Consider the following 13,737-nt stretch of genomic DNA (forward strand, 5'->3'; position numbering starts at 1 on the left):
ATGGAGTACAGATTGTTCCAACTGTAAAAATGAATAAATAAAATAATGATGTCAGATGAAATGATGAAGGGCCTGTAAATGCTTGTTTGATATTAGCAGTGCTCGATGACATTCTAATGCAACTTTTTAATGGAGTACTTATTAATAATCGCTGCAAAAATTGCACTTACCAGTAGAACTGGACAACTCAAAACAGTTTCTACTACTTTGAAAGTAGCCTGGTGCAAGATTTTACACACACAAAAAGTGCTTTGTAACTAGGAAATACAATTATTCATAAATAAACTATAATACATTACAAAGGCAAGACATTGCTCTAAAGTTTCCTACAAAGCATCTGAAAGACCCATTTACAGTTCTCCAAGTACTCCAGCTCTCACAATTTTGTATTAAAAAATCATAGAAAAGCAGGAGACTAATGCAGGACATTGTAGATGACTATATGTGTGATATTAGACAAAATTTTAAGAGCAATTACTTTGAAATATTAAAGCTGCTTATTCTGATGATTTTTATTACCCATTAAATCATTTGGTAAAGAATTATTTCTGATTGTTAAACTAAAGCACTTCACTGAGTATACACAGCATTTAGTTTGAGCAACAGCTTCAAGCCCATTCAATTTTTTGCAAGCTCATTCTGTTAGACTTTGTCCTCAGTGCTTGAACAGTTATCTATTATCTTAGATGTCATGAGCCAAAGAACTAAAGAGCACTAGTGCTGACTGTATTGACTGAAGCATGGCACTCACTGACACTGCTGTAAGGAGACTACTCTGCAGAACACCTGATGACCTGCCAGCTAGAGAGATGGACTTTCATGAATTCTTTGCACTTGCTAAGCTTCAGAACATATGTAATAGATACTACCAATAAAAATTCTCATTTCTAAGTGAAGTCCGTATTTTGCACCAATACTGGTTTTCAGAATGAATGATGAATATGGGGACGTACCTCCGTTTTTTTTAGGAAGGTTTGTCCCCTTTCTTCATGCTTATATAATTAACTAACCTCGTCTATACCAAATTCTTTTATTTACATCAGATCTGTGATAGCAAAATGTTAAAGGATCTTTGCAAGAAAGTCGCAACAGTGTATCCTTCGCATTCTTTCCTCCTCCACACACAGTCAGCTTCTTGATTTTCAGATGAGGTTTTACAGCCTTATTTTGTTCCCTCGAGCTCCAAGACCTAACACTAAGGGGCACCAGAGAACTGAACTGCATCTGTTCAGATCCATCAGGAACCAGCTGCTGCAACAAACACCATAAGATTCAGCGTGCTGGGTGGAGAGGGAATGGGGCTTTGGGGGAAACATAACAGACGACACGACAGTTCTGCATGACACATCCTCTGTTACAGAAAACAGACTGGAAGAGTAAGGACGCACACATTCCAGGAATGTTGAATGCCTTCTCATTATAGTCCATTGCGGGGTTTCAAAGAATGACTCTCACTCTATTTTTTCCAGACAAAAGTTGGGAAATGCATGAAAATATTGAGATTTTTTTTCATAGACAACAAGTATATCTAAAAAATAAATCCTAGCAGATTGGAAGTATATTTTGTTTGATCCTAGTCAAGTGTAAACAAAGAGACACAGACTTACGCCTGAATTCTTATATTATTAATTCTTATATTAACTTTCAGAATAAGTTTAGATACCAGCATTTTTTTTAATCACCAACTCTAAAAATTCAGCTATGGAGATAAAGAGCATTTCTGATTTCCTTGTGGATGGCAAAATTGCCTGTTACTCTCTCATTTTCCCAACAGGACCATGGGAAAACAATACACGTTAAAAAAAATCAAGACTGTTTGCCTGGTGGGCTCTCCAAAACTGACTTCCTTCACCTCATTTGACTGCCAAATTGAAAATAATCATGCCAGTGCCACATGTCTTATAAAACACATTCTGAAAATCTCAGGTATCAAAACCTGTTGCTTACTCCAGGTTTTGTTTTGTTTGTTTGTTTTTGTTCTGTTTCTTTTTCTGTTTCATTCCTCTTTTCCACTGAAAAATGTATAAGCAAAGAAGCAAAATATAATTAAATAAATGTTACTGCAAGTTAGATGACTTACTCTGTTCTGATTAAAATCTCAATCATGGTCATCTCCCAGAATGGAAGGCAATACAAAAATGCAGTTACACTACAGGGCTCAGTATGTCAAATCATCGGAATCAAAGCTCCAAGACCAAAATTATTAATGTACCATTAGCAGATTGTGTGAGCTGATTGACCGAGAATTGCAAACTGCATTCTGATTGAGTACTGTAGACTTTTTTTTACAATACCAGCATTTTTTTTTCTGTCTCTTTAAAAAGTGTATCAAAATAAAATCCACAGTTAACTTCTGCTCAGTGTAGAATTTGACTTATAGATCTTTTAATGCCAAATGAGACCATTATGATAATGTGCCTTGACCCCCGGCATAACACAGGGCATAGAGCATCACTCAGCAACTCCTCCCTTGGGTCCGCATCTTCTGTTTGAGGTATACCATTTCCTTCTGAAAGACATCCAACCTCACTTTATTGATCAAAGCAATGGAAATTCCAGCACATTCTGTGGTAAACTCACCCCTCTGTTAATGACAGCTGCAGCTAGAAATGGTTCAAGTTTTTTCCTCTTCTGATTTGGTCTAGTTTCAGATTTAATCTCACAGAAGTAGAGAGCCATTGGCTATTAGAAATGATATAACATTATAGACGATGGCCAAGTTTGTAAAGGATAAAGCTTTCTTTAACCATATAATGGTGAAAGTTACCTCTGGGGGGTACAGCATGCACCTCATTCAGGGATCATAATCAGTTCCAAATGGTCTTTTCCCTCCAGATGGAGAAACCTCCAGGAATGAGGATGGACACGTCCTCTCCGACTTTCTCCAATCCAATGGTGAAACAAAAAAAATACATCTTAGTTGTGCCCTGACCAGAAGCATATGTGATTTCTTGAGAGTAAGACCTTGTAGCATTAGGCTAGTAAAGGTCTTCATCTGATAACATTCAGTCTCTTTTCTTGTCTTGTGCGGGATCCAAATGCATCTGTTGCTGTTATATCTAAGTGTCACAGCAAGCAAGATAAAGGTAATTGCAGAAGCGACCATGCAGTATGTTCATTAAAGCAAGCGATTCTGCTGGTAGGGTCCAGAAGATAGTGGAATCTCTACTGTGGGTATGAGATCATCAGCTATCTGGCTTTTATCACCCAGATAAGACAGTTAACCTTATTCTTTGTCTCTCTCTCCAGGAAGCAACATCCAAAAGGTGAAACACAAAGACTGGTAGCACTTACTCAGCTCAAGCGTGCTGGACTAGGGTTCTGAAAAACTTCTCTTGTGGGAATGGCTTGGGGTTTATGGGCATTTCTCTGCTTACCGACAAGAAGGAAAGAAAGCTATTTCCAAGCATTTTACTGTGGGGCCAAAACCTGATGGGATCCAGCCCCTGGGGTTTCACGTGCCATTTGTGATTTGCTGTGACCAGGACAGACACGACAGCAGCCGTCACCCTGAACGGACATGGTATTTGGGGACACAGGAGAAGGAGACCCTGTAGGAGAGAGGGCTGGAGTGTGGATCTGAGCAGTGCCTTCAGCAAGGGGAAGCAGGGAGGCGAGTGGAAGGAGTTGCACTGAGGAGGCCCTTTGGAGGGGCCATGTGGTCCCCAGTGCCTCTCCCACCTCCTCCTCCTCCTCCTCCTCCTCAGGCAGGAGGAGGCAGACTTGCTGCTGCTGCCAATGCGCCAGGATAGAGAGATCTCGGCGCGGGAGGAGATGACGCAAAAGGCAGAGCTCCCCCCAAAAAAGTGTTTCTCCAGGACGAAGATGGCGGCAACTTAGCCCAAGGGCCCAAGATGCCTGTGGCCATCGGGGCCCCCCAGCCAGGCAGTTCCGCCCCGTGCGCCCGGGGACATCGCTCCCGGCGGCAGCAGCGGAGGCAGCCGCAGCCCATTGTCACCAGCGGCGGCGGCGGCCCCGGCAGCCTCCTCCTCCTCTTCCTCTTCCTCCTCCTCCTCTTCAGCATCCTCGGCAGCGCTCCGGGAGCCCTGCAGCAGCGTCTCTCCAGTTAGAGAGGAGGGGGGAGAGGAGAAAGCGGAGACGGAGACAGCGGTGCAGCATCTGTGCCGCGGCTCGGGGCTGAGGAAGAGGAGCGGCGGCGGCGGCGGCGGGGAGGAAGAGGAGGCGAGAAGCCCTCCCGGAGCCGTCCGTCGGCAGCGGGGGACGCGGCATGCGGCTGTCCGGGGGCAACGGGCTTTTCTCGGGAGGGAGATGGAGAGCTGCGCTCTGACCATGCCTGGGTGAGAGGGGAAAGGACCAGTCGCGCAGCCCCGCCGCCACCAACTACCACCACCACCACCACCATCTCCTCTCCCTCTCCTCTCTCTGCGTTACCGCTCTCGCTTTCTCCGCGGCACTCCGCGGTGGATGGACTGGGGCTGCTTCGTGTAGCGAGACCAAGGCTGAGCCACTGGCCAACCCCGACACTATCTCAGAGGAAGAGAAAGAAGAAGAAAGAAGAGGGAGAAAGAGAGAGAGGGGGAGAGTGGAAGAGGGAGCGAGCGAGCGAGAGGAGGAAGACAGGCAAGAAAATCCCCCCAATCTTTTAAGTCAATGCATATTGTGGTGACACCGGCAAAGGAGCCCTCACGGTGGAGTCGGCCAGGGCTGTGCGTTCCCAAAATATGACCAGGGGTGCTTGGATGTGCAGTCGGCAGTATGACGACGGCTTAAAAATCTGGTTCGCATCCCGGGAGAACGAAAAACCCTTCGCGGATTCAGAGAGGGCTCAGAAATGGCGACTGTCCCTGGCATCGCTCTTGTTTTTCACGGTCCTGCTCTCTGATCACTTGTGGTTCTGCGCCGAGGCCAAATTCACGGGCACCGGAGAGAAGGAACAGCCGCCGCCTGACAAGCCGGAGCCCGCGGAGCCGGAGCTGCCTCCGGGCATGGGGGAACCGTCGCCCCCCGCGCCCCGGCTCCTCACCCCCCCCGAGCCCTCCCTCCCGCCCTCCCCCGGCAACGGCGGCGGCGGCGGCAGCGACAGCGAGCCCCGGCACGGCGAGGCTGCCTTCCTGGGGAACTCCACCGCCGCTCCCCCGGAGACGTGCCCCCCGCCGGGCCGCTCGTCCGGGCGCTGCTTCAGCGTGGGGGACGCCGAGGCGGTGTGCCGGAGGCGGGGGGACTCGGGGCGGCAGCGGGGAGCGGGGCAGAGCCCGGCGCCCGGCTGGGAACTGGCGGATTTTTACCTTTCCTTTTGTAATTCCTACACACTTTGGGAGTTGTTCGCCGGGTTGTCCAATCCGGACACTTTGAACTGCAGTCTGGATGTGGTGCTGAGGGGGGGAGGCTCCTGCAGCCAGTGCGTCCAGGCATACCAGCGCTACGACCAGCACGCTCAGGAGAAATACGAAGAGTTTGAGGTTATGCTCCAGAAGTATTTACAGTCGGATGAGTACTCGGTGAAATCGTGTCCTGAGGATTGTAAGGTAGGAGCCCCTGCTGTGTTTCCTGTCCCTCGGCGGTGGGCTGCCGGGGTGCCTTTCGTCCGCGCGAGTCGCGCCGTCTCTCCGCGCGTTGCGCTGTGCTGTGTGGGCGCTCCGCGTTGGGGATGCTCGGGGTGCACCTGGCGTCGGCGGCCGCTATCCGCGGGTGGGAGCATCCGGGACCGCTGCGCAGAGCCCCCGGGTGAGCGCTCCTGAAAGGGAGGCAGGCAGAGGGGGAATGTTAAAAAAATAAGAGTGTGATTCTGGGTCCTCTGTGAGTGCAGAGCTGGATTTCCCTTTCTTCATGAATATGCGATTGGCTCCGTCTCGGCTGCCGGATTGCAGCAGGCTGGGATGCGGCTTGGCGGCAGGCAGCGACGGGGTCTGCATGCCAATGAGCGGGGCCCGAGACCGCAGTCGGGGCCAGGGTCGGTGAGGGGCGCGGGGTGGCTGGGCTCTGCGTTAAACACGAGGGACGGGAGGACCGGCCTCTGCGGCTGGGGGCTGCGGGTCGATTCCTGTCCGCGTTTGGCCCCGCGGTCGGTGGAGCGGGAACGGGACCCTGCCTCCAGGTGCTTGTCCGCGTCTATGGAGAGGGAAGTGCTTGAGAAGGAGATGGATGTGCGCGGGGAATGTTGTGATCCTTGGCTGGGAAGTGGTGGTGATACTTGTCTGGTGATTGAATCTCTTTAGGACTCGGTTGTTGGTTATGGGGCCATAAGTGAGTTTTCAGATGTCTGAAGAGGCTTTTGGTTTGCTCCGCTGGAAGGCAGGGTCCCACTTTGTTTCTTTGGAGTTGTTGTCTTCTCTGTACTTTTGCACAAAATGAGTTGGCCTAATTCTCAAGAGAGGAGGAGATGAGAAAAAAAAAGTGTTATCTTTTGCACCTTAAATAATTATCCACATAGTATTTTCCCTGTTCATACACATATTGAGTGCCAGGCCAGGTGAATGGTTTCTACCCTGTACTGGATTAACTCAGCTATTGAAACACTACATTAACCAGTCTGAACCAATCCTGCGTTAGCAGTGGAGCACAACAGTGTGTACAAATCCCTGTGCTGAGCAGAAGGCCTAGCAATAGTTCAGCGCTCTGTAACTTCAGCAGGGCCTTCTGAAATCACTTAATGACGACAGCATATTTCCAAAGCATCCTATTCCCTGTTCAGTTAGTGTACTTTACACATGTATTTGTCTGAAAATCAATCCAAAAAAAAAAAAAAAAAAAAAATCCCCCCAAAAGCTGAAATATTCTGTTGTCTCATTGGGTAAAGCGAGAAAGTTACCTTCTCCACCCTATTAAAACTGACAAAAGTGAAGCATTCATTAGTAATTTTGACTCCATTGTTTCTGGAGTTATGTATGCTTTATGCACTCAGTTACAGGTGGTGTAAATATATTTCTGAAGTGAATCACTTAAGTAAAAAAGCATAAACTGGATAAATAAAAAAGCGTGTCAAATATAAATAGATGTCTACTGCTGTGAGGACATCTTTGCCATTTCAGTAACTCCTTAACCTAGAAATTGACCTACTGCTCTTGGCTGCCAAGTAATCTTCAGGTTCGAAGTGATTCTCTTCTGTATTGCTACGTGATCAGGCTGAACTTTACCACAAACTGTGCTTTTGATCTACAATATATTGTGATATAAAAGGCGCTTAAAATGCACACAGTAACAAATATACATTATATTACTAATTCCATTTTGGGGACTGAATGAGCATAAATGCTTTTCTCAGGATGGGCAAGAAGCTGTTGAAATAAAGTGCTTTCATGAGGTAAGCAGGCAAACTAAACAAACATAACAATGACAGATATTAGTTCTGAATGCTGGACTAGTCAATTGATGGAACTGTGTCCTGAGAATCTGGCCAACCAATCTGTTTTAAGAAACATGGGATACTTCGGACGGGAAAAATAATGTTACAAATAATAGCAATGAGAAAAGGGTGAAACTTCGTGTTTTGTAGACTTGAGAGGCCCGGGCCGGGCGCGGGGAGGCCGCTGTCCTTGGTGCTGTAGGGCTGCGCCAGCAGCTGGAGGCTGTTGGAGTCGAGCCGGACTGCGGGGAGCCGCTCTGTGCCACGTGCGCCCGGAGTTGGTGCTGCTGGTCCTTTTTGGTTCACTCTGGTCGCTGATGAAGTTGAGTGTTTAGCGGGCCCAGTGCTCTGCAAGCCACGTGCTTTGATGTGATTGTACGTGATCTGCACTGAAGTGTGTGCAGGTGAAGATGGAAACTTGTGGTGATTGGCAAAACAAAATGGGCATTGCGATGTTTCACTGTACTTACTGATGTTCTGTACATATTGCACCTAATACAATCAGGACATAGTTTCTCCTTCTTTATTTATCGATTTATTTATTTCTCCTTCTTTTCTTTCTCTGTACCTAAATATTAATTTTTAGAGCACTGGAGACCTAGATACATTCTAGCATAAGAAGCAGTATTCATGCGTAGTAAATAGCTTGACATCTAACTATGCACTTGAGGTACACATCATTGGCTTATGTGGTGAGCTGCTTTTTATCTTCCATTAAACAAAGATCTAAAACTACTGACTTTTTTCTGTTATCGTATATGTAAGCACTGGCTTAGTAAAATAAAATGCTTGTTAAATAATGTATTTGTATTTAAGAGATCATTAGTATTGTAGGAGAGCTGCTCCATTCACAGAAGAGAGCTTTTCATCCAGGTGTCTAGTTATACCTGATGACAAAATCAATAAAATTTATACTGGATACCAGTCACCTGAAACTTTTAATCGAGTATTACTTCCCCCTTCCCCATCTCCCCTCACCTTCAGCAACGTCAATTCTCAAAGTAAATAGTCCAGCAAGTTATGTCATTCAATTATGTAATTTTGGTTATAGAAAAATGTTCATATAAAAATAATGTTGATGTAACTTTTTAAAACTTCAGCTCCATATTATCATTCCTTTATCCAAAACCGAAAGAAAAAACTTAAAATACGATGTTCCGCTACATGTCTCCTAGTCCCTGAAGAGGATTTTAAACAAACTGTTTTGTAATACAGAAAGTTATTTTCAGACAGGAGTTATTCAGGTTATCGGTTCATATCCAGCTATCTAACATGGTGTTTTTTGTTTAATTTTGTTTTAATAGATAGATATATTGTTTTAAAATAAATGCCTTTCTGTAGTCAAGGTCATCTTATTAAACTTCTCATTGAGGTGCATTACCTTATAAAAAAAGAAAAAGACAGAAAATGCTGAGAATTTGTAATCTGAGAGTATTACGAAAGCTATTATTACTGATAGTTACATTCATTGTTACAGTGAATATGCATATGCAACTTATATAATTAAGAATGTCAGCAGACATTGTACATTGTTTGGAAATTCTGGATGTTAGTGTCATCTCTCTGCAAATTAATCTTCCATTTACTCTGTAAAAATATTATTGAAGTCTGATGTCTTTACATGTTTTTTCTTGTTCTGATAATCACTAACGACAAAACAGTAAATATAAGTAGGACACCTGTATGAATGCATTACATATCCAACCAGGTGATATACATAAATTGCTTTTAATTTATTGAATCATTAAGTAATAAGGTAATGGAGAATCTGAATCTACATTTCTCTTTTCTTGCTTCGTATTTATTTTTTAATTTATGAAATTTTGCATTTGAGCGTTTAAAAACAATGGTCATGCTTACAGAAATTGTTATTGACAATCTCTATTGTTGTAATTAAAGTTTCCAGAGTACCATTTTTACATGCAGTGTGACACAGGACTGCATTCAGACAATTAATACAGGACTGTATTGGATTGATGTTAGAAGACACAGTTCCTCATAATGACTTGTCAGCTATCTATCAGGGGAAATACCCAAGTTCTTATTCTTAAAACAGTAGACAATCTCTCTCTGAAATAAAAGAAAATTCTGGCTACTTCTTATTAACAATTGGGTCAAATAACTAAGTAGGCCATACTCATGTAAGTTTTTTTCTTTTTTCTTTTTCTTTTTCTTCAGTAAAAGAACTTCTTATTTGTGAAAAGTAACTGAGACCAACACTAATTTTTTCCCTTTTTTTTTTCAAAAACATTTATTAATATTGATTGTGTTTGTTCAAAACCTCTCAGCTAGTTACCACTTACTGATGCATCTTTTTTTTTAATCTAGTGAAAGTTAAAAATGTGGCCAGCCTTAGTGTCAGTATAGAATATTGCAAGGTGTGAATCAGGTAAGTGCATTGTAGTTAAAATACATTTAGTTTACTACTAGAATATAAAAAGATAAACATAAAAATATAACAACTTTTTTACTTCAACATTGCTAAAATCAAACTTTTATTCATGTCACAGATGATCAACATGTATACATAGAGAACTTTTTTTTTTTTTTCTGCAGTAATTAAATGCCATTTAACGATTTTTAAAGTTTATGATAGTAGTATCAGGAATATTTTTGAAAATAGCTGAGTTTTAATACCACTTATTTAAAAATCATGCATTTCAATAAAGGGGTTCATCATGAAACATAGGCTATGCAGTTGATGGGAACCTAGAGATGATTCTTCTGTTATCAGGTTTTCTTTTCTTTCTTTTTTTTTAAATCAAAGATCTGTGTTCAGTTCCTTTTATTTGAGTAAAAGGATGATTGAAAGTAATTTAAAACAATTAAAATCACATTTGTTCTCATTTATCTGGAAGTATCAAAGCCTATAATGAATCATGACTTTTCCAAGAACTTTTTCCTAAACAGCATATGTAGTCTAATTAGATTTTGATTTAAATTCTTGGTTACACTGGCAGAAGAGAGCAGATGAGAAATACGAAACCAAAAGCTCAAGTGATAAAAGAACCCTTCTGTTACAAAAGGTCACATAGACCAGCATGTGCCTGAAAGTTAGACATTTCAATTACACATCTTAATCACACAATATTTATATGTTAGGCAAGAGTGATACCTAAGCTAACCAGAAGGAACTCTTAGAAATTAAACCTTCAGCACTGATGGCCAGTGTCTATTGCTGGGAAACAATAGGCATTAATTACTGAACTGATGCTTTCTTAGAATGTCCTGAATTTAACGTAATTTAGTCTAAACATTTGTGGTAGAGATCTTTATAAGCTGAAAAATACGCTTTATTAAAAAGACATAATATTAAATGCATGTGTTTTAAAAAGTTTTGCTTTAAATGTTGTTAAGCCAATGTGATTGTATAAACTGACTTTTGCATGTTATTTGTTTAGTTGAATTTAAAAATATAGAATTTTATTTTCCAGAACTAATTTAAGATAAGTATGTGGATGATTGTAATAAATCTGGTCTTGTATTAGTGCTGTGGTATGTTAATATAAGGAGTAATGCTTACTACACACTAACAGACTTTGTATTTTGGCCTAAAATCCTGATTCAGCAATCTATTTTTATCATCTTTTTTTATTCTTTTTTTTTTTTTTTTTTTTTCATTTTGAGCTGGATGAATGGCACTGAAGACTATACATGTTTATAGCCATTCTGCTGCTTAAATGGTTTGCTGGGTAAGGATTAGCTCTCTCCACTCACCAAAGAGCACGTTTCCCAGAGTGTTCTTTCTAGAATTGAGTTCATCTAACCTAACTTCAGCACTTCAGAATTTTCATTTACTTAATCACGCAGATATTAATCCTATTCATAGTGCTAATGGGTACTTCATTCCTAGTTTAGGTGAAAAAGCCTGTGGATGACTGGCGCAGAGTAGTTGAAGTGAATTCCATCATAATCCTACAGCCACCACTTAACACCTTGGGGTATCAGAGTCACATGATTAGAGATGTCACGGGTCAGCCCTCAATTTTATTTTGTTCACTAGTTCTTGGCATCTAGTAGTAGAGTTCACACGCACTTTGCAGCACAAGCAGCAGTCTTGCTTCTTTGTGTTCTAGGAAAAGTAATCAAAATGCAAATTACAGTTCTATCACTTATCCTGACTAAAAATCATTTGATCTATACTTAGTAATTTATCACTTCAGTCTTGCACTAAAATCCATAATATATTTAGATCTATGAATTGGCTGAAAAGGAGAAAATAACTTAGAAGCCAAATTTGCAAATATTACTTGTAAGCTCCAAAAGACAGAAAAGTTAAGGAATTAATCTGACCAAACTGACATCCGCAGCATGGATCATGGATCACATCAGATAGAAAAATTCAGAATTTCTTTATAGTCAGTGAAGTTATGTAAGTAATTCTAAAGTCTGAGGCAGTTTACAATAAAGTAGACATCTAAACTAAATCAGATGGATTATGCCCTGGCACCTTTTATCTGTTCATTGTATCTAAAGTGCCCTTAATCTCAGATGCAACACACCTTCACTATGGACTTCTACATTCATGTTAGGTGAATCCTAACAAAGTAATTTTGGCATTGAAAAAATAAGTCTGGATGAAATTGTGTTCATATGCAAAAATTTAACTGTGTGAAAGTCTATAAAATCCTCCTACTTGTGCTGTCCCCATCAACCTAGTGAAATCTCCCTCTTTCACTTCTCTGATAACTATAATCTGCCACTGAAGTATGTGTGAGTGAGCTATGCAATCTGCTTCTTAGAGATGAGAATAGGTAGGGGTCTCATATAACTACAATTTTCTCACTTCTTTGAGAGAGGGAAGGCCAACAGCTTCTACTTAAACTTTTTCAGTTTCAAAACCATACAACAGTTTTAGGTCATCCTCTTAATAGCAAGTAAATTTTCAACAGATTATTTCCTTATTCTTTTTTCCCTTTACAAGGAAGGTATTTTCAAGTGTCTGTATGTCTAGGTGTACAATAATTACTATACACTACACTGGGTTTCATTTTCCTCCCTTAGATGAAATCAGAAGGAACTCCCAAGCCTATCTAATATGCCTAAATTGAGAGGCATATGTTCTTAGAGCTTCATGCCAGTTTACTAAAATAACCATACTGTACTTTTCACTGTACTCCTTTCTTGTCAGAACTGTAAAGCAAACATCACTAAGTGAGAGCATGTGACAGTTTGGTAAACTTCACTTAAAGCATCAATCAAAGGAATACAAATTTAGTATTAGGCACTTGAGATATGGTTAGAAGAGAGAATTTATTGATTTGAAAATATGTTAGAAAGAAAAAAGATCAGACTTACTTTTATTGCTATATTTTTTTTTGATTCAGTCTTGTTTGTAAACTGGACAGATGCATGAAAGGTGCAAACTGTTCCTTTAGAACATAGGTATTGAAGAGCTATATCCAGTGAGCTCCCAGTACATAATTGTAAAGAGAACATGGCATGATGTAAACATGATTGAAGTGAAGTTGGTCAGTGCTTAATCTCCAGTGCTTCATCTGTTGTCTTTCATCCAAACTGATGGACATTCCTTGAAATCTGTGTTAGAAATAACCATGTCCTGTAGCCTTTACAAGAGAACCTGTTGAAGAACAAGATAATTACATTACACTTGTAGTTTAGAATTTGCAATATAATGCAGTTCTGATGAATTCATCTTCAGGGGAGAAAATGCAGTAGCTAGAATGCTTTTTAAGTGCATATTTAATTCTTAACATTTTTGGTTAAGACCTTGCCTCCAATTTTGCTTGAACATTTAAACAAATGGTATCTTAGGTATGTCAACACACTCCATCTCTGCAAAAAAACCCACTATGAAGTATCTTTATTGCATTTTTAAGATATTAGCAATTCAAAAGCAGATGGTATTCTTTATTAAAGTAGAGAGGAAAAGATGGATTGTTTGTGATACTTAGAAAAATAGTTTTTCTCGTCTTATTCATCATTCTTTTAGGAGGATAAGAGTTTCACAGTCTGCTGACTGTTGATTTAATGATTATTTCTCCGTTGGTTAGCTTGATCTCCATATTTCAGGGATTAGATTCCTAGATTCTTCTCATAAAAATTAATTCTGTATGACTCCTACTTATTTAGATAAATAGTTCTGTTAAGGAAGTATCTGAGCAATGTTAGAATGCTTTAAATTATATATTAAAAGTTAATTGCATATTCTGTGTGTAGTAATAGACAAACAAAACTCCATAAACATAAAAATTATCAATGTGGTGTACATATTATTCATGAAGAACAGTATACCAGACAGAAAATCCTTTGATAGCTTGGAAAGTTTCTTCTTAACTCATATTAGGTGAAAACTGATTTATTATACTTGTTTAAAAACACTTTTTGTACTTGTATAACTTCATCATTCGGAGGGCTGGTTTTATGGTTGCTGGTGGTAATATTATGTTCTTAAAGGCAAATTACTGTATTTG

The 13,737-nt window shown here is 41.0% G+C and overlaps 1 protein-coding gene and 1 pseudogene across 2 annotated transcripts in view; one reads left to right on the forward strand and one right to left on the reverse strand.

Moving 5' to 3' along the window:
* Positions 1 to 2,679, reverse strand: part of LOC146762728 (uncharacterized) — a 129,533-nt pseudogene extending 126,854 nt beyond the window's left edge.
* A 2,003-nt stretch (positions 2,680 to 4,682) lies between these two features.
* NALF1 (NALCN channel auxiliary factor 1) overlaps positions 4,683 to 13,737 on the forward strand; it is a 410,411-nt gene continuing 401,356 nt past the window's right edge. For both annotated transcript variants that reach the window (XM_015851447.3, XM_085552628.1), the window contains exon 1: positions 4,683 to 5,486. In XM_015851447.3, coding sequence (XP_015706933.2) covers positions 4,683 to 5,486 — 804 coding nt within the window. The remainder of the gene's footprint in view (positions 5,487 to 13,737) is intronic.

Source organism: Coturnix japonica, chromosome 1, assembly GCF_054131305.1.
Source record: "Coturnix japonica strain WE chromosome 1, WE-NBRP24, whole genome shotgun sequence".
In the NCBI taxonomy this organism is placed as follows: Eukaryota; Metazoa; Chordata; class Aves; order Galliformes; family Phasianidae; genus Coturnix; species Coturnix japonica.